Source organism: Marmota flaviventris, chromosome 6 (assembly GCF_047511675.1).
Source record: "Marmota flaviventris isolate mMarFla1 chromosome 6, mMarFla1.hap1, whole genome shotgun sequence".
NCBI lineage: Eukaryota > Metazoa > Chordata > Mammalia > Rodentia > Sciuridae > Marmota > Marmota flaviventris.
In genome coordinates this window covers 22,368,562-22,394,833 of record NC_092503.1, presented here as the reverse complement: position 1 = coordinate 22,394,833, position 26,272 = coordinate 22,368,562, and the positions used below count along the sequence as shown (strand labels likewise).

The window sequence follows — 26,272 nt, the reverse complement described above, 5'->3', positions numbered from 1 at the left end:
TATGAGGTAGAGGAAGCCTGTTACAGCAAGGAGCACTGGGCGTGGTCAGCAGGCACCTTGCAGCCAGAGCAGCAGAGCAGAAAAGCCCTTAGGACATAAGGGTTTCCAAACACAGAGTCGATACTTTCTACCTTAGGTTGCTGGAGCTAGGACCTGTGCTCCCCTCATGCTCCAAAGGTGCTTAGATGTTTTGCTCTCTGGAATTCTGTTTGCATCAACCAAAATGATGAAAGGTGTTTACTTCACATGTTATTATGAATCATTTGCACATATGATAAGAATTCTTAATGCTACAAATTCCTGCGGGTATTATAACTGTGCCCATCAGGTACTGGCCACAAATGCTGTGTCCATCCTTCTGCAGTTGTGAGCCCCATTGGCTGGGCATCTCCCTTCAGGGCTGGGAACCACAGGAAGAGTAAAGTGCTTCTTCAGGTGACTCCTTGTGGCTTTGCTCCAGGAAGCGTTCATGTTTCACAAGGAAGAAAGTTCTTGTTTTATTATTACCACTTAAGTTGGTTGGGCACATGCCTGTAATACAAGTAACTCAGGAGCCTGAGGCAGGACGATCACAAGTTTGAGGTTAGCTGGGCAATTTAACAAGACCCTGTCTCAAAATAAAAATAAAAAAGGACTGGGGATGTAGTTCAGTGACATAGTGCCTGTGGGTTCAGTCCCCAGTACTGGGAGGGGACAGGGGAGGAAATAAAGGGAAAAACTATTACAATAAAATAAAATAAATCTCTGATGCAAACTCCACGAAAAAGTATATTGCAATTATTTTCAAAAGTAATTCCTCACCAGGTGTGCTGGCACATGCCTGTAATCCCAGTGGCTTGGGAGGCCAAGGCAGGAAGATTGTGAGTTCGTAAACCAGCCTCAGCAACTTAGGCAGGCTCTAAGAAACTTAGCAAGAACCTGTCTCTAAATAAAATATAAAAAGGAGTGAGGTATGCCTCAGTGGTTAAATGCCCCTGAGTTCAATCCTTAGTCCCCACCCCCAAAAAAGGTAATTCTCCATAGTCTTCATTTATTGATATTCTACCTAAGTTTAAGCTACATGAAGAAAACTTTTGAGATGTATAACAGTTTAGATTATCATATCCCTATAATTCAAAAAATATTATTTTCATTACACATTTATTAAATGTAAGAGGTTGTCTTAAATAGAAAACAAGCATATCAATTATTTACTAATATTAATACCTTTTAATGTAACATACAACACACATTGAGAACAAGAAAACAAGCATATCAATTGATTACTAATATTAGTGTTTGTTAGTGAAACACACAAAGGAAAGGAATTTGATTTTATTTGTGATTGCAAATAAAAACAAATATTTTTGCTTTTGTTTTAAAATTTAAGGGGAAATATTTTAAAAATACATTGTTTACTTTCTACTACCAATTCAAGATGGAACTTAAAAATATACTTTATATCTGCTAATCCCCTTTATTATATTTTCACACAAATACTAAAATCACACCATTTTCTATTTTCTTTAAGCCTTAGCTAAGATTTTCAAGTTACTTTAAATGCCCCTTTTCTTTTCACCTCTGAAATTAAAAATACAATTCTAGCTAGGTCATATTTTATGGAAAAAACAAGTTCACTTCTGATTCAGTCAATCATATGCTCACCCCCTGCACAGAAATGAGGATATGAGTTAATTTGCCCAAAAAGGAAGTTCATAGATGACAGTTTGTTCAAGATTGGTAAACAAAATAAGCCATATTTCCCCTTTTCCAGGAGAAAGGCTCAGAACACTGTAATTACATAACCAAGGTAAGTGTAGGTTGTATGTTTCATTTCCTGCTGATCCATGCATCAGGGGCAATGTCTAAATATTAATTCAATATTAGTTGAGTGCAATCTGTTCCACTCTAGCTTGAGCAATAAGGATATTTAATCTCTCATAAAATAGTAGGCCTGTAGACAGGTAGTTTCAGGGTGGTATTGCTCAGGATTATGAATTAAGAATTGGGCATTTTCTGTTTTAGACTCTTCCGTCTTCATAAACTCTTTCATCTTCCATCTTCATCCTTTTGACCTTGGGATTGGTTTTTAATTCTCAAGAGGATAGAAAAAGCACCAAGGATCACATCCTTCACATCCATGTTCAAGGCAAGAAGAGGAATAAATCTCTTTAGGGAGCCCCCCCACACCACCATACCAAAGTATTTGTCTCTTCCTCAGGCAAATGCATCATTCCAAAAACTCCAATTGCAGATTTCCCCTTAGGTCTTGGGGCTTAGAACCATCATGTGGCTAGAAACAACTTGATGAGAGGCCAGACAAGCAGGTGGAAGCAGCAGGAAGGGAGGTTACCATGAGAGCTTAAACTAATGATTTATCCTTAGGGCTGGGCATATTGCTGCCCAAACAGAACCAGGAGTTTAAAACCTATTATAAGTAACACATTTTGAGAATTACAGTGAAATATAAAGTAAGTAAAAGCTAGTAGGATTTTAGGTAATTCATTTTTTATTCATATTGATATGAAAAATGCTGATCAGCTAATCACGAGCATTTTCTGTTGTAGTAAATAAGGGACTATTTTTCCATTCATTCTCTTCCAATACCATGTTCAGTGCATTCTTGCCAGTATTATCATAAACTATTAAGAGAAAATCAGATCTCTTAGGCAATTGACTAAATGGTTTATGTTTGATTTCTGAAACTTCCTACAAAATTTATCAGAGGTGACTTTTGTTTTAGACCACTGTCTTAGAAAGATAACTGGGTTCAAGGAGTAAAATCTTCTTTCAATTTCTGTCTCCCTAGAAATTATAGAAAAGTATTATACTCCTATATCATTTCACAGAGTTCTCACTCTTACTGAGCAAAAAAATCACAAAATATCTCAGAAAATGGAGATATATTTTTCTATATTTTTATTCACATGTATTTGAAACTTGATCTCAAGATGTTAGAAGTAATCTTCAGTAACGTTAGTAATGGGTGTATATTATAAAACAAACATGGTTCTTGTCCTATAACAGAGTCTTGCGTATGTCCTTCTCTTGGGAACCAAAGAAAAGATGTATCATTTCTTCCTGTCTACACATCTCCCTCCTTACATTATCCCTTTCTGTCATCCCTTTCTTTCCCTCTATCCTGAGAATTGTTTCCTATATAGAAGAAACAATTTGTTCCTGAAATTACAACAGTTCCCATGGGTGTTTTGAGGTAACTCTTACCTGCTTTGGCTGGATCAAAGAGTGTTATGTTACATCAGCTGGATATAAAAACATTTTCTCCCCAAAAGAAGGAGCTACACAAGATTTATTAACTATTGTTGGACCCATGTTATTACCATGTTAATGATTTGCTTATTTTACCACAAATGGCCGGTCTTGATAGGATTTTCATTCATCATGTCTTTGGTGAGGTGTAGTTATGAGTGTGCCAGAAACTCAGGTGGGGAGATGAGATGGGAGACGGTGAGGACAGAGTGTAGCCTGCTAAACCAGTTCGCTCTCTCCTAAACACCTCTGAAGAGCCAATTTGTGCAGTTTCCCTCTAGAGAATGTCTGTTTATTTGGTAGGTTGGGCTGTGCTGGTGAAGTTTAGAGCCACATGAGGACAGTGAAGAGACCTGTGTCCCAGAGGGAGCCAGAAGCAGCCCCTCAGTCCTAATCTACTTTTGTGCTTTTCTGAGTTCTCTGATACCTTGTTCATTGTTCACTGGGAAGAGATGGAAGAGAGACATAAAGTAAGGAAGAATCCAAAATATGGATTGGTGATGTGCCCAAGTTAAAAAGCATGATGAGAGAGGATTTATCACCTCACCACTTGATCTTAAGGAGGGTCCCCTCTCCCCTTTGTTTGCCTTAAAAATCAACAACAACAAAAAAGAAGATTTCTTCTTCATAAGCACAGATAACTAAACAGAAGCCTCAGTGCACCCATGGCCAGAAAGGATAATGTGAGCATGCAAATGCCCAGGGGGCTGCAGCTAAATAAAATCAGGATTAGGGCAACAAAGTCAGTCCCAGGTTTATTGGGACAGTTACTCATGTCTGGATATTTAGGAACCCCTCACACCCAGAGGCTTTTGCTCTTCCCTCAGGTTTGCTTGCAGCCTGTGAATGAGCAGCCCCACTTGTATTTCATGAGACTTCTCACCACCTCCCTTTCCACAGTGCCAAAACCCACAAACAACTCTTAAGAGCCCAAAAAAACCAAGAAACAGCTTACTTCTGCTACACGTGTGCTGTGAGCCAGGCAACATGCTAAGGGTTTTCCTCAAATGATTTATTTGGTCCTCAGAGCCCCATTAGGTAGGAGTTTCCATTATTCTTACCTCAATGTACAGAGAAGACAGGCTCCCATTTCACATTTCACAGCTTGCCTGCCTGAGGTCATGCAGCTAGTACTTGAGGCTAGTAGATGGAGGAGGATTTGAACCCCGACACAGACTAATGAAGTGCTTACTTTTAGGAACTATTCCAGCAACGATTCCAAACTTTCTGACAAACCAAGCCTAACTTTGCTTTTCATCATGCACTTCATAGAATTTGAGCTATACACATACAGTCTGAGCTGACCAAGATTTCTAATTTGGGAGAATGTATAAAAAAAGAAAAGGAATTGCACAGATTCTGAAACAAAACATCAATGCTTTATGTGTCTCCTTGATGTTTCACAGAAGACTAAGTTCATGTGTGCTTTTTGTTGTTTCTCTCTGATAATTTTTTTTTTCACACTGTGGGGTCCAGTGCCTGATAGTTTTACAGACCAGTTTGTAAAGTACAGGTTTTGATAAGAAAAGAAACTTCTTCCTACTTTTCTTTTCATCTTAACAACCGCATAAGCTTCTGCATATTTACCCATTATACTTCTTTTTAATATGAGCAAATAAGGTTTTATCAGTAGAATTAGCTACATTAAAAAAAAGGTTGCTCAATGCATCCAGTATAATCTATAAATTGTCTCTGGACTTCCAAGAAGACATAGTTTGTAGCTACACAATTGCAAAAGAATGTGTTTGGCAAGAAATGATCCAGGACATTCCACGTGGGCAGGAATATCCTAACAAATGAATTATGCCTAGTCAGTAAAATATTTTACTAAGAATTCCTGAAAGTTATTTTGTTCTCCTTAATCAAGAGTGAGTTTTCAGCCAAATCTGCTTTTCTTTTTAAATTTGTAATTTATACCTCCACCCATTTTCAACAAGGACTTGAGGTGGCGTAAGTCAAGTCAGTTAATCAGAAAACATCACAGCATCCTGGGCCTCGGTGTTATTCATCAAAGGCCTCCTGTAAATAATCTTGCCTGTTTGGGTATTTTCTATATCATGATGTAAGCAAAACAGTGCAACTTCCTCAACCTTTTTATCTGGAAAGGGGAGGAAAACCAGAAAGATGCAGAAACCTTTGATAGACCTTCTAGTGAATTCAGTTAACATATATTGAGTGCTTGTCACTCTTTTAACCATTATCATGTGACTTCATTGATTCTAGAAGGGGATCTTACATAACCAAGAGGCATTAGGTGACAGGAAGTCACTTGCCCCCACAGATTGTAATGCCAGGAAGAGGACTGGGGTCCTTTAGGGAGGGAGAGATGCTGCCATCGTGGCCATAGCAGCTTGTTCTTGCTGGGCTTCTGACCTGTTAGAGAAGATGCCTGCCATATTGGACCTGTTTAGGAATGTTGGATGAACAGCATTTGTCCTTAAAGAGTCTCAAGAAAAAAGGTAGGATGGGAGGAAAAAGAAGAAAAGCTTTAGGGGGAAAAAAACTCACCCACATTGGTTCTCTTTGGGTTCCCTGGCATCTTTCATAGATCAGCATCAAAGCAGATGTCTCTCCCCAACCTGGTACCTTCCTAAACTGCTTGCTGATCCTCAGAATAATTAGTCTGGTAAAACCTCCTGTCTCAATTGACAATAAGGGCTCTTCTGTCACAAAACAAAACAAAAAATCTCATAATGGATCAGCAGTTCTAAAGGGGCCCTAAGTAAGCAGTTGACAATGAATTCAGGGTGCACCAAATGCTAAGGGGGAAAAGTTCAAAGTGCTGCCAGGCAGACAGACTGCTGACAGTTGGGTTGCACATATGCATCTTTGAGCCATTTTGGTTCCAGTGATGAACATTTGCTTGCTGATGTCTTTCACTTTGGTATACAGTGTAGGTCATCAGAGAAAAGATTTAAAGGCAAAAACAAAAATCCACACAAATTCCCACAGTAGATTTATCACTTTTATAACAAGAAAAACCCACAAAACATATTAGGAAAGCCCTCAGACAACTACTTATATTTGGGAAATAAATAACATTCATATTTGCAAAAGCATTCCCAATTAGGAATGTTCGTGTCCTAAATTAAAGGGCAAATCACTTAGAGAAAAAAGAAACAATATGTTCTTGATATGCATGATACCATGAAACAAATACATCAGTGTCTCCGTAGTTTTTCTTGTTGCTAACTATGTACACAGATTGCTCTTGTACACTCTTGTACATGGTGTGGCATATTTTCCTAGTTTGTATATAATTTGAAAGTAACAAAACAGAAAACCTTATCCTTCCTCCTCCTGTCCTATCTCCAGAGCAGTTCGAAGGCATTCCTCTGGGGATGTTCTGGTATGCTAGGACAAGAACTCAAATGTTCTGTAATCCAGGACCAAAATCTAAACACTTGGTTTTGTCAGTCTTTTTTAAGATAATTCTTCTTTCGGTCAGTTAACTCATACCAATTAAGTAATTACATTCTAAAATTTAAATCAGAAGGATAAGTCATTTATGAGGAGAAAAAAAATATTCAGGTAGACTAAAATCTGCCCAAGCTCCCTCAACAGGCAAAATAACTTTGAAAAAGCCAGAAGGATGCCAGGAGATTTCTGGATGAACTTGAAATCAAGGCAAGGAGTGATAATTGAATGATTTTAATGATGGGTGATCAAAACTAGAGTTGGATGTATCTTTTTTGTATTGAAGGATTGACTTGCTAGGTAGGCCAGAATGCTTTCTTCAGTGACCAAGGGACCCTCATCTGTATAAAGTTAGAGACGTATTCTTGCCCTTCAGTACCTATAAGGCTACTCACCATTATGACTCCATTTCTCCTGTCAACAAACCTTTCTTGGGAAGATCGTAATTCATTTGAGAAGACTTTACCTTTCACTGTTACTGTAGTGTTCTGGTCAGTGGCATTCTGTCATTCTGATATTATACCTGAGTCACTGAATGTAGGCACTCATTGACACAGTCATCTAACATAGTATGCTCTGCAAAAGGATAATCTAATTAACTTTCATTAGATTCTATTAAATTAGATTTTTCTTAATTTTATTCTCAGATGGTAACTTTAAATTCTGGTTGTCATTAGTTGGATCTCTATTATATACTTAGAGCTACCCTGTGGATATTTGTGACAATGTAATTGTATCTGTAACTAGACTATAGTCCCCTTTTATTTAAAAAAAAAAAGAACAATACATAGGCATGCGATTATTAAGTGATTTTATGATAGACACAAGGTCCATATAGTTTTTTTTTAAAGCAAAAATATCAATGCTAACTGATGAGTTAAAATAGCCTTGTTTGAGGTTTATGGGTATCTGTTTAATTATTTTATTTATTAACACTTGACAGAGTGTAAAAGAAGTCTTGTTTTTTTTTTTATTTTGGTGTGGAATTCAATTTAAAATGGATCTAACTTTGAACTCATAAAAGTGGAGAAAGTTATTTATTGCTAAGATGATCACTTCATCAGTAGATCTCCCTTGTGAGAGGCTTAAGACAGCCAGATACAGTCCAAAGAGCACCAGATCTGGAGACACACAGATCTGGGTTCTAATTGTGGATTCAGGACTTCCTACTGTCAAAACCTTGGTATTGAAATGTGAGCAGAAAAGTCCAAATTACCTGGGTTATTTTGAAGGTCAACAAAAGTGACACATGACATGTAGTCAAAGAAGGCCAGTTTACTTCTGTTGGCCTAAAGCCACAGAGAATATTGTGTTAGATGACAGTATCTGTGGGTGTAGTGTGATATTGCCCTGTTGCAAATACTCCTTCAAGAGGCCAGAAAATTCAGGTTCTTGAAATTCCAAGGATGTGGTAACACATTCAAAGTCATAGAAGGAATTTGAGTTGTTCACAAATCAAAGTCAGGAGAAAAGATTTAGTTTTAAGAAAAGGTTCAGAGAGAAAAATAATAAATAAACAGGATTTTACAGCATAAATTAGGAACAGGTCTGCTCTACCCCTCTTTCTCACCAGCACTTTATAACTTAGATTTCCTAGGAACTTTGGAGGTGATGAATGTTCCCCCTGTTCCTCCTCCTTTCCCTCTCCCTCTCCCTCTCCCTCCCTCCCCCCCCTCTCTCTCATACTAGGGATTAAATCCAGGGTGCTGTACCCCTGAGCTACATCCCAGCCCTTTTTATTTATTCATTTTTTTTTTGAGACAGAATCTCCTCACTAAGTTGTCCAGCTTGCCTTGAACTTAACAGTATTCCTTCCTTAGCTTCCCAAGTAGCTGGGATCATAGGCATGTGCCACTGTGCCTGGCAATACATATTTTATTTTATAATGAAAATCAGTAATGGACTTAAACATGACAATCCAGATTTGTAGAGAAGACTAAATTTAAAAAAAAATCTTGGAATTTTTTTCAAAAGATCTTACCAGTCTTTAGAATTTTCACCAGGGAAATTTATTATCTGTGCTACTCTTGATAAATATTGGGCTTGTTTCCGGTTTTTTGCCTGTTATAGGCAACCTTGCCCTGAACATTTCTGTACATGGCTCCTGATTCACATTTGTAAGAGATCATTTAGGGTGACACTTCCCCAACCACCTGCTGTGACGAAATGCCAACTTACCAGTGTGTGTGGTGACCTCAGTCTGTGAGACTCCAGCCAGCCTTATCCTGTAGCAAGGACTTGTATTTCTTACTTACCAGAATTGTCATCATGAATGATTGCCAAATTTTATCAGATTTTTTTTTCTGCCCTTGTGGAGGTAATCAAATTTTTCTTCTTTTATTTTTATCAATGTAGTAAGTTTACATATGGTTTTCTAATATTAAAGCAAGTTTGCATCCTTGGGATAAAATTCACTTGCTCCTGATACAGTGCATTTTATAAACATTGGTGGGTATATGTTTTTAAAGATTTTGCTTAGGATTTTTGCACATGTTCATGAATGATGATTTCCTTTCTTATCATGTTCCTTTCTATTATTACATCATTATTGTACCAGCCTCATAAAGTGCCATGGGACATAGTCCCTTCTTTTTATCCACTGGAAAAGTTGGGTAAAAGATTGGAATCATCTTTTTTTTTGAATGTTTGGTAGAAACCACTATTGTGTCTAGCATACACACTTTGGGAAGATTTTTAACCTCTAATTTGATCTCATAATTATGAGGCTATTTGGATTTTGTATTTCTCCTTGAGTCAGTTTTAATGAGCAGTGTTTTCTGAATAAAAATTTTATTTCATCAGATTGTAAATCAATGTCAAACTTGTTCATAAGTTTTTTATGTTTTTGTTCTCAGGTTATCTGTAGGAATTTCCTCCTTCCTGATATTGTTTATTTGTATTTATTTTTCCTCTCTCTCTTCTTTTCTTTACCACTCTTGTAGAATTAATCTGTGATCTCCAAAAAATTCGAACTTCTGGACATTTTTTCATCAATCCTGTCTTCTATGCTTGTTTCTATTTCTTCAGTTTTTTGGCTGCTTTTCAAAAGATGTATTAACCACTTATTAATTTTTGCTGTTTCTTGTTTTCTAATGTAAGTATGAAAACCTGTAAACTTCCTCAATTAACATACTAATTATATCTGACAAGGTTTGTATTTTCCATATTTATTTATAAATATTTTATGGAGTCCATTATGATTTCACATTCAACTCATGTTTTAAAGAAAGAATGTTTTTAGATTTCCAAATGTACATCATTTTTTTTTGTACTGGGAAAATAACTCAGGACATTTATTCCATCATGAAGCTAGATGGTAATTCCTTAACCCCTTTCCACTCCATGTCTAATGTCAAGAATAAGTTCACCTGTGCCTCTTACTGCACATATTACTTGTATCAACATCTCAATTACAGAAGACATCTTAACTCGTAACAGTTGCATCACATATACCAGGGTTAACCTAAGTGAAAGAGAACTGTTTCCTTTGTACCCATTGAAACCAGTGCACCACCCTGGGTCTTTCTGGAGTGTCTGATTGCCTTTTCATTCCGTGTGCAGTTGATTGTAATCTTTGTAGTTTTCCATTTGAATCACAACTACCTCTGATTTATTCTTTTTTTAATATTTATTTTTTAGTTTTAGTGGACACAATATCTTTATTTTATTTTTTTTTAATGTGGTGCTGAGAATCAAACCCAGTGCCTCACGCATGCTAGGTGAGGGTGCTACCACTTGAGCCACATCCCCAGCCCCTGATTTATTCTTTATAGCAGTGGTACCTTCAAGTTTCTCAGCCCCTATGTCTGCAGCTTGATGGATGACCACAAAGTGAACTGTCTTTTCCTCCTTTGGACTTCATCTTCTCCACAGTCTACCCTTTCACAGCACACACCACCTTACTAACCAGGATGCTTTCTAGGCTGTGCAGTAAACCTTCCAACATCTCTCTTCACCAAAGAAGACTGTTACACTAGAGGCTAGCCTCAGGCAATTTGTCTCCTGGAGAGAAAGAAAACACCAAAACCAAGAAAAAAACAGAACTAGAGGAACATGGCATGATTGGCAAGGTGTCAGCCTATAGGCCCAAGGACAACACAGGGAATAACCTCTGGGGACTCCATCCACAAATCCAGAGGACTGGTGGTAGGCATCTATCTTAGTCTGTTTTGTGTTAACAGAACAAAATATCTGAGTCTGGGAACATTATAAATAAGAAGGTTATTTAGCTCACAGTTCTGGAAGCTCAACAAGATGGCACTGGCATTTGGTTCGTTTCTGGGAAGGGCCTCATGGCAGCTCACTTCATAGTGGAAAAAGTGGAAAGGGAAAGCAGATGCATGCGGAAGAGAGAGACTAAGGGGAAGTACCAGCTTGCTGTATAACAACCCACCCTCCTGGCAACCAACCCAAGTCTGCAAGAGCTAGGACTCATTTCTGTGGGAAGAGCATTAATCGTTAATCCCTCTTAAAGGCTCAAACATCTCTCAGCATTGTTTCATTGGGGACCATGCTTCACGTGAGTTTTGGTGGGGATGGACTAGTCTCAAACCATAATTACACCTGTCCATACAAGCTGACCTTCTCGGGCAGGTATGGATCCAAGGTGCAAGGCAAACTCAAATATTAGGACCAACAAATATTCTAAATCAGCATTGCTTTTCTATCCTGTGGCTTTGACCTTTCTAGAGATAATATGTGCCTTGTCAGACAGTCCTTACTGACATGCTTAAGATTCCCCAAGTGTGCTTATTTCTAGCAAGATGAGAAAGGATTCTCCAAAGTTGTCTGCATTCCATGCTGCTGTCATAGATGTTTGATCCAGAAGAGCAGCTTTACAGTTTTTCCCCATACATCATACTTTTTCTTTTCCTTTTTTTCCTAGAATGATTAATCACATTCATTAGCCACAATTGCTCAATAAAAATTGTTAACATTGCTACTTAATGCAAGCTTTTCCATGGGCCCACAAATCAGCCGTGAAATAGTCTCTGACATTTAATTTATTCACTCACCCAATTATTAATCCATTCAAAAATATCTAGTAACCCCACCACCACCACCACTACCCAGGAGCAGTCCATTGTTCTTGATTTCAGTTGTAACTTAAAGGGAAACTTTCGCAGTGTCTGGATCCCTTGACGTGCTGCAGACAAAGGAGGATATCCTCAAATTCCTTGCAACAAGAACCCACTTAGGTGGCACCAACCTTGATTTTCAGATGGAACAATATATCTACAAAAGAAAATGTGATGGCATCTGCATCATAAATCTGAAGAGAACCTGGGATTAGCATCTTCTGGCAGCTCGTGCCATTATTGCCATCGAAAACCCTACTGATGTCAGTGTCATATCCTCTAGGAATACTGACCAGAAGGCTGTGCTGAAGTTTGCTGCTGTCACCGGAGCCACTCTTTTTGCTGGCTGCTTCACTCCTGGAACCTTCACTAGCCAGATCCAGGCAGCCTTCTGGGAGCCATGTCTTCCGGTGGTTACTGATCCCAGGGCTGACCACCAGCCTCTTATAGAAGCATCTTGTGTCAATCTGTCTACCATGGCTCTGTGTAACACAGACTCTCCCCTGTGCTACATGGACATTGCCATTCTGAGCAACAACAGGGGAGCTCATTCTGTGGGTCTGATGTGGATGGTGGCCCGAGAAGTTCTGTGTATGCGTGGCACCATTTCCGGTGAACTTCCATGGGAGGTCATGCCTGAGCTCTATTTCTGCGGATATCGTGAAGAGACTGAAAAGGAAGAGCAGGCTGTTGCTGAAAAAGCTGTGACCAGGGAGGAATTTCAGGGTGGATGGACTGCTCCAGCTCCTGAGTTCACTGCTGCTCAACCTGAGGTTGCAAACTGTTCTGAAGGTACACAGGTGCCCTCTGTGCCTAGCCATCAGTGCCTACTGAAGGCTGGAATACCCAGCCAGCCACTTAAGACTGGGCTGCAGCTCCCACTGAGTGGTGTTGAGCTGTTGAGCTTTTCTGCAGACATTTATTAAGCATAATGGGTAAAGTTACAGAAAATAAACACTAGTTTCTAAAAAAAATTTAAAAAGTGTCTAGTACCCACTATGTGCAAAAATTGTTAAAGTGGTTAAAAGCTTCGATCCTGTTGTCCCACAATCTGGCTTCACATTCTTGCTTGACTACATTAACTTTCGGACACTGAAAAGTAATTTAAATTCTCTAAAGCCAAGTTTCTTCATGTGTAATACCAGAAAAATAATAGTAGCTATTATTGAGGAACTACCTCAAGGTAGTTGTGATTCTCAGAGAGGATCTTCCTTGTAAAGTCTCTGGCCCATATATTTTAGAGACTAAACAAATGTAAGCCAGGTTTAATAAATCACTGAGAAAAGCTACATTTATATGATGTTCTCAAAATGACTAAATTGCATGGATGGAGAAAAATCAACTGTTGCCAGAGGTTAGGGCTGGAGGGAAGCTTGGGACTGCACTGGGGCAGATGGGGAGTTTCCTTGTGGTAATGGCATGCCCCTGTATATTCTTCATGGCCTTGGGTACCAAAATGTATCTGATAAAATCTCACTGTGCAGTCAGTTTCTTTCTCCCCCGAAAAAGTGAGTGCATTTTAAAACTAGTGAAATCATAACATGGTCTGTAATTTAGTTAATAGTATTATATCAGTGCCCATTTTTTGGTTTTGAAAATGGACCATAGCTATGTAAGGTGGTGCCACCTTACATGAATGTGTAGGAAAGCTGGGCAAAGGAAACATAGGAACAGTCTCTATTGTTTTTCAGCTTCTGGTGAGTAGCCTGCTTGAAAATGGAACAGAAAAGAGATAAGGTAGGTTTTTGCAATCACGGAGTTTATATTCCTTGTGAAGAAAAATTAGTAATTAGTAATTATGTAGTCAGTTGTTTCGTCTAATTATACTTGGTGTTTGAAGGAAAAATTTAATGTGCTACTAGAGCATGTGCAAAGAAAAGGGGCCAGCTAGGGCCACACAGGGGAGGTTTCCTGGAGGGTACCACATTGAACTCTCACCTGTATGGTCAAGGTGAGCAGGTGAGTTGGGGGAGACATTGTAGGCAACACATGTGGAGCCTAGAGGGTAAAGAGACCCTCAAGTGGCTTGGATGAGCTAGCAGGTCCTTGTGACAAGAAAATTGTAGAGAGGAAGTCAGCTGCACAATGAAAGTAACAGTTAATGGGGCTTAGATTTTGCAAAAAGAAAAAAATCAAGACATTGTAAGCTGCAGTTATATACAAAGAAATGGGTACTTGGAAACTTGTGATGAGTTTGAGCTCAGAGTTACATATAGTCTAGGGAAGGAACAGGAAACAGAATTTGGGTCCATATTACAAAGGGATTTTGATTTTATCCTGCAAATAAAGAGCAGCCATTGGAGGTTTTTAGCTGAAAAGTTCTTCAAAGTTAATTCTGAAGCCAAGATAAACCTTAGACAAAGTTAAAAGAAAACTGAAGCCAGTGAGCCTAGCCAAGAGGCTGCTGCAGTAGTCCAGGGTAGGGACAGTATAGCTTGGAATGGGAGTAGAGGAAGTGGATGCTGGGCACAGAGAATCACAGAGGAGCCATTATGAAAGGAGATTCAACAGGCAGTGGGACCTCGGACCCCTCCTAGTAATATATTCTTCTGAGGTACTCAAAAAGGTGCACTAAGGCATGCATCTAACACACCCATAACAGCATTATTAGAAATTTTAAAAATTGGAAAGAATGCACACACCATGAATGAGTGAGTGAGTGCTTAAGTAAGTCATGGTGCACAATCATATAGTGGGGTTCTATGGAGCACCTAAGAAAAATTTAGAATATCTCTATAAATATTTTAGAGTCAAAGTAATTGCAGAAGAATGGGTGTAGTATGACCCAATTTCATACAATAATGTGTGGAACACATTTTACATGCATAGAAAGATATAACCCTCCTTTTTGACAATGATTATCTCTGCAGGCTGGGATTGTAAATTATTTTTATTTTTGGATTTCTTTTACAAGGAATTTTTATTCTTCATGGTTATTTATTGCAAATGTTTTCATGCTTAAAAACATCTGTCTGTTGCACTTCCACATGAACAGCATTGTCTTAGACTGGGATCTCTGTGAACAGGCTCTGAGATGGTGTATCAGTCTGGTTTTTGTTACTATAAACTGAGGCAGGCTCCCTTATAAAGAAAACAAATGTTTATTCTGGCCCATAATTATGGAGGTATAAGGTCCAAGGGCTTTATCTGGTTATGGCTTACTCACTGTGAGAGTCACGAGGTAGCATAAAGTGTCACATGGCAAAAGACAGAGAGTGTGTGTTTATGTGTGTCTATGTTCTCCTCTTATAAAGCCCCCAGGACTTGGTTGTGGGGGCTCCACCCTAGTGACTTTATCTAAACCTAACTACTCCTCAGAGGTACCACCTCTAAACATCATAATTGGTTCCAGCTTCTTAATTCTATGAACATAAAATTTATGGATGAAATTCTTGTGTGAATTTGGGTGATGAGAGGGACAAACCATATTCAAACCAGAGCAGATGTAGAATCATGCAGAAGGACGGAACACTAGATGAACCTGTTAGGAAGTAAGGAAGACATCACTGGGCAAGTGTGGAGGCTGATCCACACTGCAGTGGTCACACAGGTATTCTGAGGGCTCTAGAGCTGGGCTGGCCCTTCAGAGTTGTCCTCAATTGAGGCAACAAGGCTGGGTCTTTGTATCCTTGCATCAGTCCTTAGATTTGGACTGCCCTGGAGGAGGGAACGTGACCTTGGACAAAGCAGTTCCCAGTGAGGCTTGTAGCAGAACTGCCAGCAATTTATAATCCGAATGGTGAGGGACGGGTCCATCAGCCCCCGAAGGAGGTCCCAGAGAGGTACTGCAGGATCCACTAAAGGAACTTGAAGTTGGAATAAAATTTATTTTCAGCTTTATAGACCTTGCTTAGTTACCACTTTTAGCTTTCATTAATATGAAGATAAAGGAGGAAAACTGATTTTCTCAATGCAGAAAAAAATCTATGAAATCAAAAGTTTTTTTAAGCAAAATTAAAATATCTTAGTAATCAGGAATAGAAAACAATTTCTTAAACCTGACCGAGAGTGCTTTTTCCAGACTTTTCTTTCACTGAAGATACAGCCCCTCTGTTGGTCAGACCCCCCAAGTTTGTGCCACTCCACCACCTTTTATGACTGCTCTTTATTTGCAGGATAAAAATCAAAATCCCTTTGTAATATGGCCCCAAATTCTGTTTCCTGTTCTTCCCTAGACTATGTGTAACCAGGCCTTCTGGTCTACCTCTTTCCACAGAATACTGGTTCTGGTACTGGCATTTGCCTCCCAGGCAGTCCTGTCCCAGATCCCGTGTTTTCTACTGTTCTGTTTCCCCCCAATTTTTTTTTTTTTTTTTGGCTCTTAATGATGTGCCTTCCTTTCTTGTGTGTTCAGCAGTACATTTGAAAGTGTATGTGTGGTAATTTATTTAGCACCTAGTGTTTCGCAGCAGGATGGGTTTTCAGTGTATGCAGTCCACAGTCCTGCAGAAAACTCAACCCCAACTGTCTTCACCAGAGGTCACTTTTCTTTTCCTGCTTCTAATATGACTTTCGGTTTTACCTTTTATATTTTATTTCTTTATTAAATCCTTTCCACTCACTTTTGCTGACTTCTTGAAAGCGCTGTCTTCTCTTTGGGTTTATTTTTTCTTCTTTGACCTCTTTTCTTCGATGGAGAATTATTTGATCATAAATTGTACTTATATTGGAGTTATTTTTTTGTTTGTATTGTTCATTTGCCTTTTTTGTCACATTTTTCTTTAGGTCTGTGTGTGGGGAGTGTCTCTGGTACTGTTTCTTTTCCTGTGATTGCTCATCCCTCAGTGGGTTTGTTCTTCTTGCTCTAGTGCTTTGTGAAAGGACAGAAGTGGAGACACCTCTGGAACTGAGCGAGGGCAGCTTAATTTCCATCTGTTTCCCACCAGCATCCTGCTGTGGAGATGGCTCTTTTCTGCACTCAGCTCATTCCTCTCTCCCTGACTTATGTTGTTATGGTCCTTTTGTATGAATGACGTGTGCTTGGTTTCGTCAGGTGCTTGGTTTCACAGGGATGTGTGTTTAGGTTTGTTTGCACTGATCTGTTTTTGTTCACCTTACCATACCACCCTTGCTCTCACAGAGATGACACGTTGGCCCGTTTCCACACCTTTAAGCTATACAGGAATCAGAGCACCTCCTAGTCTTCCTGCATGTCAAGCCATCATGTTCCCAGCAAGGGTCACTGAATGTCCCCAGAGAGTGCCACCTTTAAGAGCTCTCTGTTCTGCTCACTCAGCCAGGGAGCAGTAGGATCTTGTTTCTTCCTCAGAGAGTCTTCCCCAGTCCTTTGTCAATTTTCTGAGCCCTTGGCAGGCAGCCTTTCTAAAGAGTGATGTTTGGATTATGAGTATTTCTCACATTCATTTATATTTCTGTTTCTTATTCATTCTCCTTATTCTTTTTTTTTTTTTTGTCTTCCAGCTTGATCTGTAAGTCCAGGGTATTACTGCAGGATGACAGAAGACTTTCACTGGGGAAGAGGGAGTATCTGATAGAGATCTGAGAAAGACTGAAGTGTGAAAGTGGCCAGGAAAGGAGGCTTTCTCTTCCTTACACACTGGGGGACAACATGAAGGAGAAATTCTAGGTCAATAGAAGAAAATTGAAGGAGTAACGAGACAGTTGCTCCTGTGGGAGATGGGGAGTCTGGCCCACAAGGGGAGCAGCAATGTCTCTATTCATTTATCCTACAAATTTGTATCACATACATGCTGTGTGCCAGGCAGTCGGGAATATGCAACTAACAAGATGCATGAGTCCCTGTTCTCTGACAATTCACTTCTCCTAGAGGAGCCAGACAATGAGCAATTGCACAATAATAATAACAGAAATATCCTCTTTTCTATCAAGGTCTATGATAGGAAATAGCAACACAGTCAAGTGATCTATGAGGGCTCTCCTGCAGAGGTGCTGTTGAAGATAGATCCAGAGGAACAGAGAATCCTGCCACGTGAAAATGGGGGAATAGCACTCCTGGCATAGGCAGTAGGAAAGGCTATGGCCTTGAAGCAGGAAAGAGCTTAGTAATTTTTAGGAACAGTCAAATTGCCAGTTGGAGTTTAGGGAGCACAAGCTGAGGTTGGAGAGGAAAGCAGGAACCAAACCATATGGGCCCTTGTAGGAGTTGGGTTTTTATTCTCACATGACTTAGTCAGTGGAGATAATTAAGGACCTAACTGTAGATAAATATGGATAAATTATAGCTCTACCAAAAAGGTGGTAACTGAAAGTTGGGGGGGGGGGGGAAGGAATAACATCAACATGTGCTTTAGAAACTCTTTTCATGGAGATGCTGGTTTTAAGGTAATTTGGGCAAAATGCATAGCATAAAAAATATAACAGAGTCATAATTATAAGGAATGGAATTCCACATCACATTTCTAGAAAGCAGTTCTAGAATCTTGCTGTACTCTGGAACAAAAATCACTGACATTTTAGAGAGACCTGTGCTTTACTCTGCATTTCTAAATTTGAGAGTGTTGTTGAGGGAGAGAAGCCAGGAGGAGACAACGTAGGGACTCAAAATCTCCCCAATATGAAGGTGACAGGATAAGGGTCACAGCAAAGTGAGACATTCACTGTGCATAAAGGCCATCAGAACAGAGCAGGTCACACAAACACAGCATTCCCATGCTTTGTGCTACCTGTTTGGAAAGAGGAGTCGCGATTGGAGGCATCTCTAAAGATGGCCTCAGAGCCACAGCACACATGTGGAAAGAACAAACACGAGAAAGAAGCCCAGAAACAAGGTGACATCCCTCCACCCCAAATTTGAATGTTTTTCCTATGAGCGTTTGATTATTTGAGTGTCAAAATAGCAAAAGGGAAAGGAATTTCATAGAATCATATCTGAATGCTGAAGCTGAAGTTTTTAAAGATATATTTATTTTTCTTCCCTCTCCTTCTCTCTTTGGATGTCTGACATCATGCAACTTGGCCCTTATAAATGAGTATTTCTCTACAAAATCCTTTGCATTTTAATTGGCATTTCTAAATTAAAGAAAAAAAAACATAATCAGGAATGTTTCTTAGAAGTGAGCTAAAGCTGAAGTTTAGGCTTCTGTCAGCTATCATATGAGAAACTGCTTTTAAAAAGACGCAAACTGTGTGTCCAGAGTTTTTGTTGTTTGGCATTAGTTTCCAATCATTCTAGGGGTGTGGATGGGGCATTGATGTTAGCTGTCACTCAAGTACTTTTTCTTGAAACCTGAAGGACTGGAAAGGAACTATGTTCCTTCTGTTCTTCGTTCAAATACAGTATTCTGGTCCTGGAAGCCAAGAAAGCAGCAGGTGCGCCATGGGGCATAGCTGGCCATTCATCCTGGCCAGAGAAGCAACTTCTTTACAGTGTCAGAACGTTCCAGTATCACTTAGCCTGTCCACGTGAAACTATTTCTGTTTCATATCCATGCCCTGGTAGTAGAGTTCAAACTTATTTTGGGTTTGCTGATGACCATACTATTAAGAGGATATCAGCGTAGGAAGCCAAGAAACTACCATCTGTTCTGTGTTTATATGTAAAAAAAATTGTTTATGAGACCTAACTCAGTTAGCTGTGCCTCCTGTCCTTCTAGTCTCATCCCCAGAAAGGTGACTCACATTTCCTTGGAAATCACTTCACTTTGAATAACCTTTATAATTCCTTCATGATACAGGTTGAAGTATTGGCTGAAATTCCAGGGTTGAGCAGTGACCCCATGGTGCTTTAGGGATGCCATGAATGACCACTGGAGGTGAACAGAAAGTAGCTCCCAACACTGTTGTGCTGGTAATGAACACCTGATTCTCCAGGGGAAGCATACCTGATTGATAGCATTTTCCAATTTCCACAGTGAAATATGAAGAACAACTTTATAGATTCAAACACTTAGATGAGAGCTGGAGATTCAACCCAGTATTTGAGAAACACAGTTATTTTCCTTAGCATGTACAAGGCCCTGGGTCCTTCCCCAGCACCAAAACCAAAAATAAAACAAAAATAGAAAAAAGAAAACTTTGATAAAATGGAGGAATTCCACAAAAAATGAAGATTACTAAAATCAATTAAGAACCATTAAAAAGCTTCAATAGTCCTATTTCATTAAAGAAAATTACTTCATAATTAAATTTGCCTATAAGAAAAGTTGTGAGAGATTTACTAGAGATGTCTATCACTTGGATAAGAAAAAAAAAATACTGGTTTTGCAAAAGTCCTTCAGAAAAGAGAGAAAACACTTTCAGCTTGCTTTTTGAGGTTAGCAATTTCCTGTTACCAAAATCAGATGAAGACATCATGAGAAAAGAAAATTATAGATCAGTATACTTCATGAATAGAGGATAAAAAATATCCTTAACAAAATAGCAAATCAAATCCAGCAGCATACATACATAAATTATAATACGTGATGATTGAGGATGAAAGGTTTTCTTAACTTGCAGAATAAGTTGATATGATTCTTCATATTAACAGAGTTAGGAAGAAAAATTATATGATCATCTCAAGGTAGGCAATAAAACCATCTGAAAAAATATAGTACTTATGATAAGTGTGTGTGTGTGTGTCTGTGTATTTGTGTGTATAGATGTATCTCCCAAGTAAATTGACAACAGAAGAGGTCTTCTCAACTTGATAAGAGGTACCAAAGAAGACTATGCAACTAATACCAAACTTCAATGTTGAAAGACTGAATAGTTTCCCTACACTAGGGAAGAAGGCAAGGATGCTCATTCTAGATCACTCTATCCAACATTGTGTCAAAGATCTTAGGTAGCACAATTAAAAGGGAAAGAAAGTAAAAGACATACAAATTGTAAGAAATGAAGGAAAACTGATCTTATTTGCTTATTATGTAGAAATGAAAATCCAAAATAGCTACTAGAACTACCAAGTGAATTTAGCCAAAGTAAAGAAACAATGACAATATTCAAAAACATGCTGTATTTTTATAGACTAGCAACAAAGAATGTCAAAAATGTAATATATTGTACAATAACCTCACAAAACATAAAATACTTAAGGATGGATTCCACAAAATATGTGAATATCTGTACACTGAAAACTACAAACATTGCTGAGAGAAATTAAAAGGAGGCCTCAGTAAATGGAGAAGTAAATTGTGTGCATGGGTTGGAAGACTCCATGTGAAGACGTCAGTTCTCAAATAGTCACAGTGAGAATTCTAGCAGGATATTTGTAGAAACTAACAAGCTGAGATTCTGAAAGTTAAATGGAACTTTGGAACTGCAAAGGACTTAAAACAGTCAAAACAATTGTGGAAAGAAGAACAGAGTGGGAGCCTGTGTGATCAGGATTGTAACATGGCTCCAGGATTCTGCCCTGCTCTGCTGCAAGGGCAGTATAATCTCCTGGCTTTGTGTGGAGGAGGGGACTGAACAGGATGGAATTTTGTTCTCATGAGTGGGTGATGTTATATAGCAGAGGTGAAGGTATTTCCACCAATGGCTCTGCAGGACTGCATGGCTTCATGGTTATGTGTGAATACCCGGATTAAACATGAAACTTTGGTGCTTAGCCTACAGAAACAGACATGTCTTAACCCCCTTTCAGATCAAGGTAAATACACATTTATTACAAAGTCCACCCTGGATTCATAACCAGAGGAGGAGGCATCGTGAGTCATACTTGTGTGTGTTTGGGGAGGGAATTCTAGAGTCATGGTTACCTGGGTGTGGCCTAGAAGGGAGGAATGTAGTCTCTGGGTAGAGAGGACTCCAGACCTGGGATCTCCTCATTCCATGGGAAGGCAGGAGGCACAAGGTGGCTGGAAGGGCCTCACTAAGCAAGATATCTCAAACTTTTATGTGCGCATGGATGACCTCAGGATCTTATTAAAATTTAGGATTAGAACCTAACAGAGTGAGAAATGGTCTTCTGCATATAGGAACTAACTCTCAGGTGACATGGGTGCTGTTGATCCATACTGTGAAGAGCCAGGCTGTAAAGCCTGGGTCCAAGTCTAAGGGTAGAACCACTATGGAACCTAGTAAAACACCCTGGCATTAAGGCATGAAATCAGCCCTGATGGATTGATTTCACTCAGATTTGCCAAATCTATACAACAAGAAGAGAGTAAAAATAGGAAGGACTATCATTAGTTGAATGTCCACTGTGTTTCAATAGAAGGTGATTGATGTATGTCATTGGCAACTTCTCCTTCCTAAGTAACAGCTTAGAAACACTGCTCAGTCACTGAAAGATGTTCTTTCTGATTTTATAGCATCCTCATTTCAGACCTTCTGTCTATGAGAGTTACCCAGTTCACAGCACTGGGAAATTCCCAGGATCCTTTTTCTAAATCCACTTTTTAAAATATCTTGATAGCTCTGGACAGTATGCTGTTGGTTCCTCTACAAAACCATCCCATTAACCTCAGTTGTAGTATCCTGATCCTTGACAGTCTTTCTTTAAATATCTTACTGGCTTCCTAGCACATTATCCACAGTAGTGCTCCAGATCATTTTCAGTCTGTGCTCAGCATATTTCCAACTGGCAGCAAAAGTGCTTCATCTCACTTTAAAGAGGAAAGAGTACTTGGTCCTAATCCCTTTCTTCTGGGTATTGCTTGTGGGTAATTCCCTAACTTTCTCTCTCCTTTGACTCTGATCTTAGCCAACTCTCCTGTTTTTTAAAATTGTGCCTACTTTACTTTATCCCCTGCTAAAGGCCTCTTTCCTCTTGCCTACTGTGACTGGGATCCCTGAATCCACTGACTCTGCCTGCCCCTACACCACCTTGATCTCTGTTAATCCAGACTTCACCAAAGTATTCAGACCACCAACTGCAAGGTCATTCAAAGAAAAAAAAAATTTACATGTTTTACAATTAATTGTCACATGCCTCTGTGTGTGTGTACGTGTGTGTGTGTGTAGTTCCTTAATAAATCCTTTCTTCACAAAATAGAAATAAACTTAGTGCACAGTAGATTCTGTCTACATTAGCACCCAAATTAGCGGGATTAAAATCATTGAAGTTATAGTGAGGTTCCATTCCATTTATGATATGTGAATCCTTACACACAAACAAATGTTACTAAAGTGAATAGAGAAACCTTAATTTCTCTATTTGTTGAAAGGAAAAAATACAATAATTTGTGTTCCAGCCCGCTATAAGGAGATTATGCTGAGAGGTAATGTTATGATAAACACTTGAAGTAACTATAAAATATGTACCTTACAAATGCAGTCAGCATGGATATTCAGTATATATGAAATCTGAAGTAAATAATTCTAAATTACGGATAATTCAAAACTATTCATTGTACTTGAAAAGTTATGGTAGTTAGCATTAAGCAAACAATAGATTTTTTTCTTTTTAAAAAAATCTTGTGCATTTATAAACTACAGTGAATAAAAGCAAGATAGGGATCCAATCTGGTATTAAAGCAAAGTAATTAATATACAGTTGCCTGTTTTTAAAAACATTTTTAATTTCTTTTAATTAGTTATACATGATAGTAGAATGCATTTATGCATTTTGATATATATTATACCCCCTAGATGGAGTATAATTTCTCCTTTTTCTGATTGTACATGTTGTAGAAACACATTGGTCAAGCAATTATACACACACACACACACACACACACACACAAAGTAATAATGTCTGTTTTATTCTACTATTCTTCGTTTCCCACTTCCCCTCCCCTCCCCTCCCTTCTCTCCCCTCTATCTAATCTAAGGTAACTCTGTTCTTCCCTAGTGCATTCACATAGTAGAAAAAATATTCGGCCTTTGGTTTTGTGGGATTGGCTTATTTTGCTTAGCATGATATTCTCCAACTCCATCAATTTAGTGACAAATGCCATAATTTCATTCTTCTTTATAGCTGAGTAATATTCCACTGAGTATATATATACCATATTATCTTTATCCATTCATCTATTGAAGGACACTTAGGTTGGTACTATTGCCTATTGAATTAATGATCATCCATTATATTTTATAAAATAATTAATGTTCCACTTAAATGTGAAAGGTGATTTTTTTGTGTGTCGTGGCTAAGACTACCCATATCATAACTCACAGTGGGAAAACTTTGGGACTCTTCTGAGTGCTAGTCTGAGCATCAGGTGTAACAAAGTGTTTTATTAAAAATGGCACTATAATATTTATTGTTTGTATTAATAAAATGTGAGCGCATTAATAACTAGAAAATGAAATAAAAACTTTTGTTTAATATTCATGCTGCATTATTTTCATTTTGAAGTATCTTTTTTATTTTGAGAACATTATATAAACACTGTGATGCTTCTAGACCGTCTCCCTTTTCCTATTTTTTTACTCTATTTTTTGACATTTACAAAAGCATGTACTTTTTCTTTTAAAGTCTATGCTGAAGGTTAAGACCGTGGGCCACTTATTTCTTTATTTTATCTGAATTTTTTTTTTCTCACTATTAGTTCAAAGAATAGTAAAAACATAAATCTAGTATTCTACTCTCTTTCAATGATTATGTTGCTAATGGGCCAAAACAAACTTCTGAAACGCAGATGAACTTCTTAGTTATTCCAAGAGAACCCGGAATCTTCCTTTACCCTTCACATACCCTGCTTTTCAGCACAGCTGAAGCCCTTGCTGAGGCTGTATAAATTAATACATTTGCTGGAAATGTGACTTTGGGACATTTTATAAGCAGCGGTTTCAGTGCTGTTAGTGGTGGATTGGAAATTTGAGAAGGTGAAGATTAATTTAAAGCACATGATGGGTTCAAGGAAAAGGGACGAGGCTACAGCTTCTTGAATGTGTGCTAGCTCTGTAAAGTGGGGAATGGGATCCGAGAAAACCACCAGTGAACTTTTAAACCCTCTTGAGAGGAATCATACCAGCTCAGTTAGCCCTGAAATGGTGCTGCTCCTGACCACAGGCCTCTTTCCTCTCCCTCTTGCTCTGCCTGAGAGAACACAGTTGGGAGTCCTAAGAGAGAGGAGGCACCCCAACTGTCACCACTAACTGACCCATGTTTACAGCCATGAGTTGGTTTATTCTCTGACTTTTAGCATCAGTTTCAAATCCTGTTGGGTTCTTTTAACAACAGATAATCAACAGATTGTATATGTTGTAGACAGTTAATGAACTCAAAATAAAAGATTTCTTTTCCTTTTCCAGTTCGTCGTATCGGTGTTCTGGACCATCTATGCCTGTGACAGAGAGATGATATACCCGAAGTTGCTTGATAATTTTATCCCAGGGTGGTTGAATCACGGAATGGTGAGTAGATTAAGACAATTGGCTTCCTTTGACCGAACAGAATCTATTCTAGAACTATATTCTATCTTAGACTTTCCAAGGCATTGACCTAAATATCCATCAGATTTCAGAAAATAATAATGAGAGATTATCATTAGAGAAGAATACCACATGTAAATTTAAAAATGTTCTATAATGGAATTGAGTCATTGTCTAGACTATGTAGTAGATTGATTTCCACCTACACAATCGTCAGTCCTCTGCTCCAACTCCACCTCACAACCCAGGGATTGTGCTGGAAGCAACTGTTGTGCATGGACAGTTGCCCCCAGAAGAACAGCAAGACTGTTATTTCCCTGGGAGAATCGTTGTCGGCCCCTGGAGGTGTCCAGGCAGGAGCTTGTTTGCTTCGTCAAGTCCTGCCCTTCCTGGCGTGTTGGCCCTGGGCTGTTTCTTTGTGTGCATCTTTCTGATGCTCTAGCTGTGGTGTTTTCACTGGTTTCCAGTAGATTACTTTGAAATGTTTGCACACCACTTTACAAAATTTGAGGACATATTTTCTGCAGAGATATTTTGTGTCATCTTCTTTTTCTGCTCCTGGAATGGAGTACTGTTGGGTTATTAGCTATGAAACATGTATTTTAGTTACAGCAATTTTTTAGAATAGGTCCCAGGGAGTTCCTCTTGAAAAGGGCAACCCATCACAGAAATTACAGGGGAATGAAGAGCTAGAAATCATGAGTCCTAGATCTAAAATAACTGTTTCCCTTCTGCCTCCAATTTCAGTACTTTTTAAGAAAAGTGGTGTGTACTGACAAACACTAGCGTACTGATGGCCCTGGAGCCAACCTTTCTTAGGCCAGCCCATCGAAAGTGGCACATGTCAGGGAACTGAAATTTTCTTTGTGATCAATTGGAGCCACACTGTTGACAGATTACCTTGGTATCTGAGCTAATTTCAAACAACATAAGCTGCTCTTATGGGTTCAAGTTAACCACCTAAGGGGCCCAATATTGTTACTCTGCCTCTTTTCCATTTTACTCTTCTCAGAGGTGAAAAACCTTTCCATAGCTCCGTGCTTTTGCAATCTGCCCCAAGTGCTCCTCTTATTATTCCCTGGTACACTCTAGCTCATCTAGCTGCCATCTTTACAGACTTCCTTAAGAAGTCTTTGCTACCTCTCCTTACAAAGTTTGCTGTTCCGTTATTTGTGCTTGCATACCACTTCCCTGTCTCTGTTATGCACATCTGCACCCCCATAAAAATGTTAAGCTCCTAGTATAAAGCAACAGCCTTTGAATTCTCAGCACTGTGCCTAGGGGCTTAGCATATGGTGGGATCA

At 38.9% G+C, this 26,272-nt stretch overlaps 1 protein-coding gene and 1 pseudogene across 8 annotated transcripts in view; both read left to right on the top strand.

Moving 5' to 3' along the window:
- Aig1 (androgen induced 1) overlaps positions 1-26,272 on the top strand; it is a 242,918-nt gene that overhangs the window by 66,856 nt on the left and 149,790 nt on the right. For all 8 annotated transcript variants that reach the window (XM_071612967.1, XM_027938509.2, XM_071612964.1 and 5 more), the window contains one exon: positions 24,849-24,950. In XM_071612967.1, the coding sequence (XP_071469068.1) occupies positions 24,849-24,950 (102 nt within the window). The remainder of the gene's footprint in view (positions 1-24,848; positions 24,951-26,272) is intronic.
- LOC114095255 (small ribosomal subunit protein uS2 pseudogene) lies at positions 11,177-12,639 on the top strand (annotated as a pseudogene).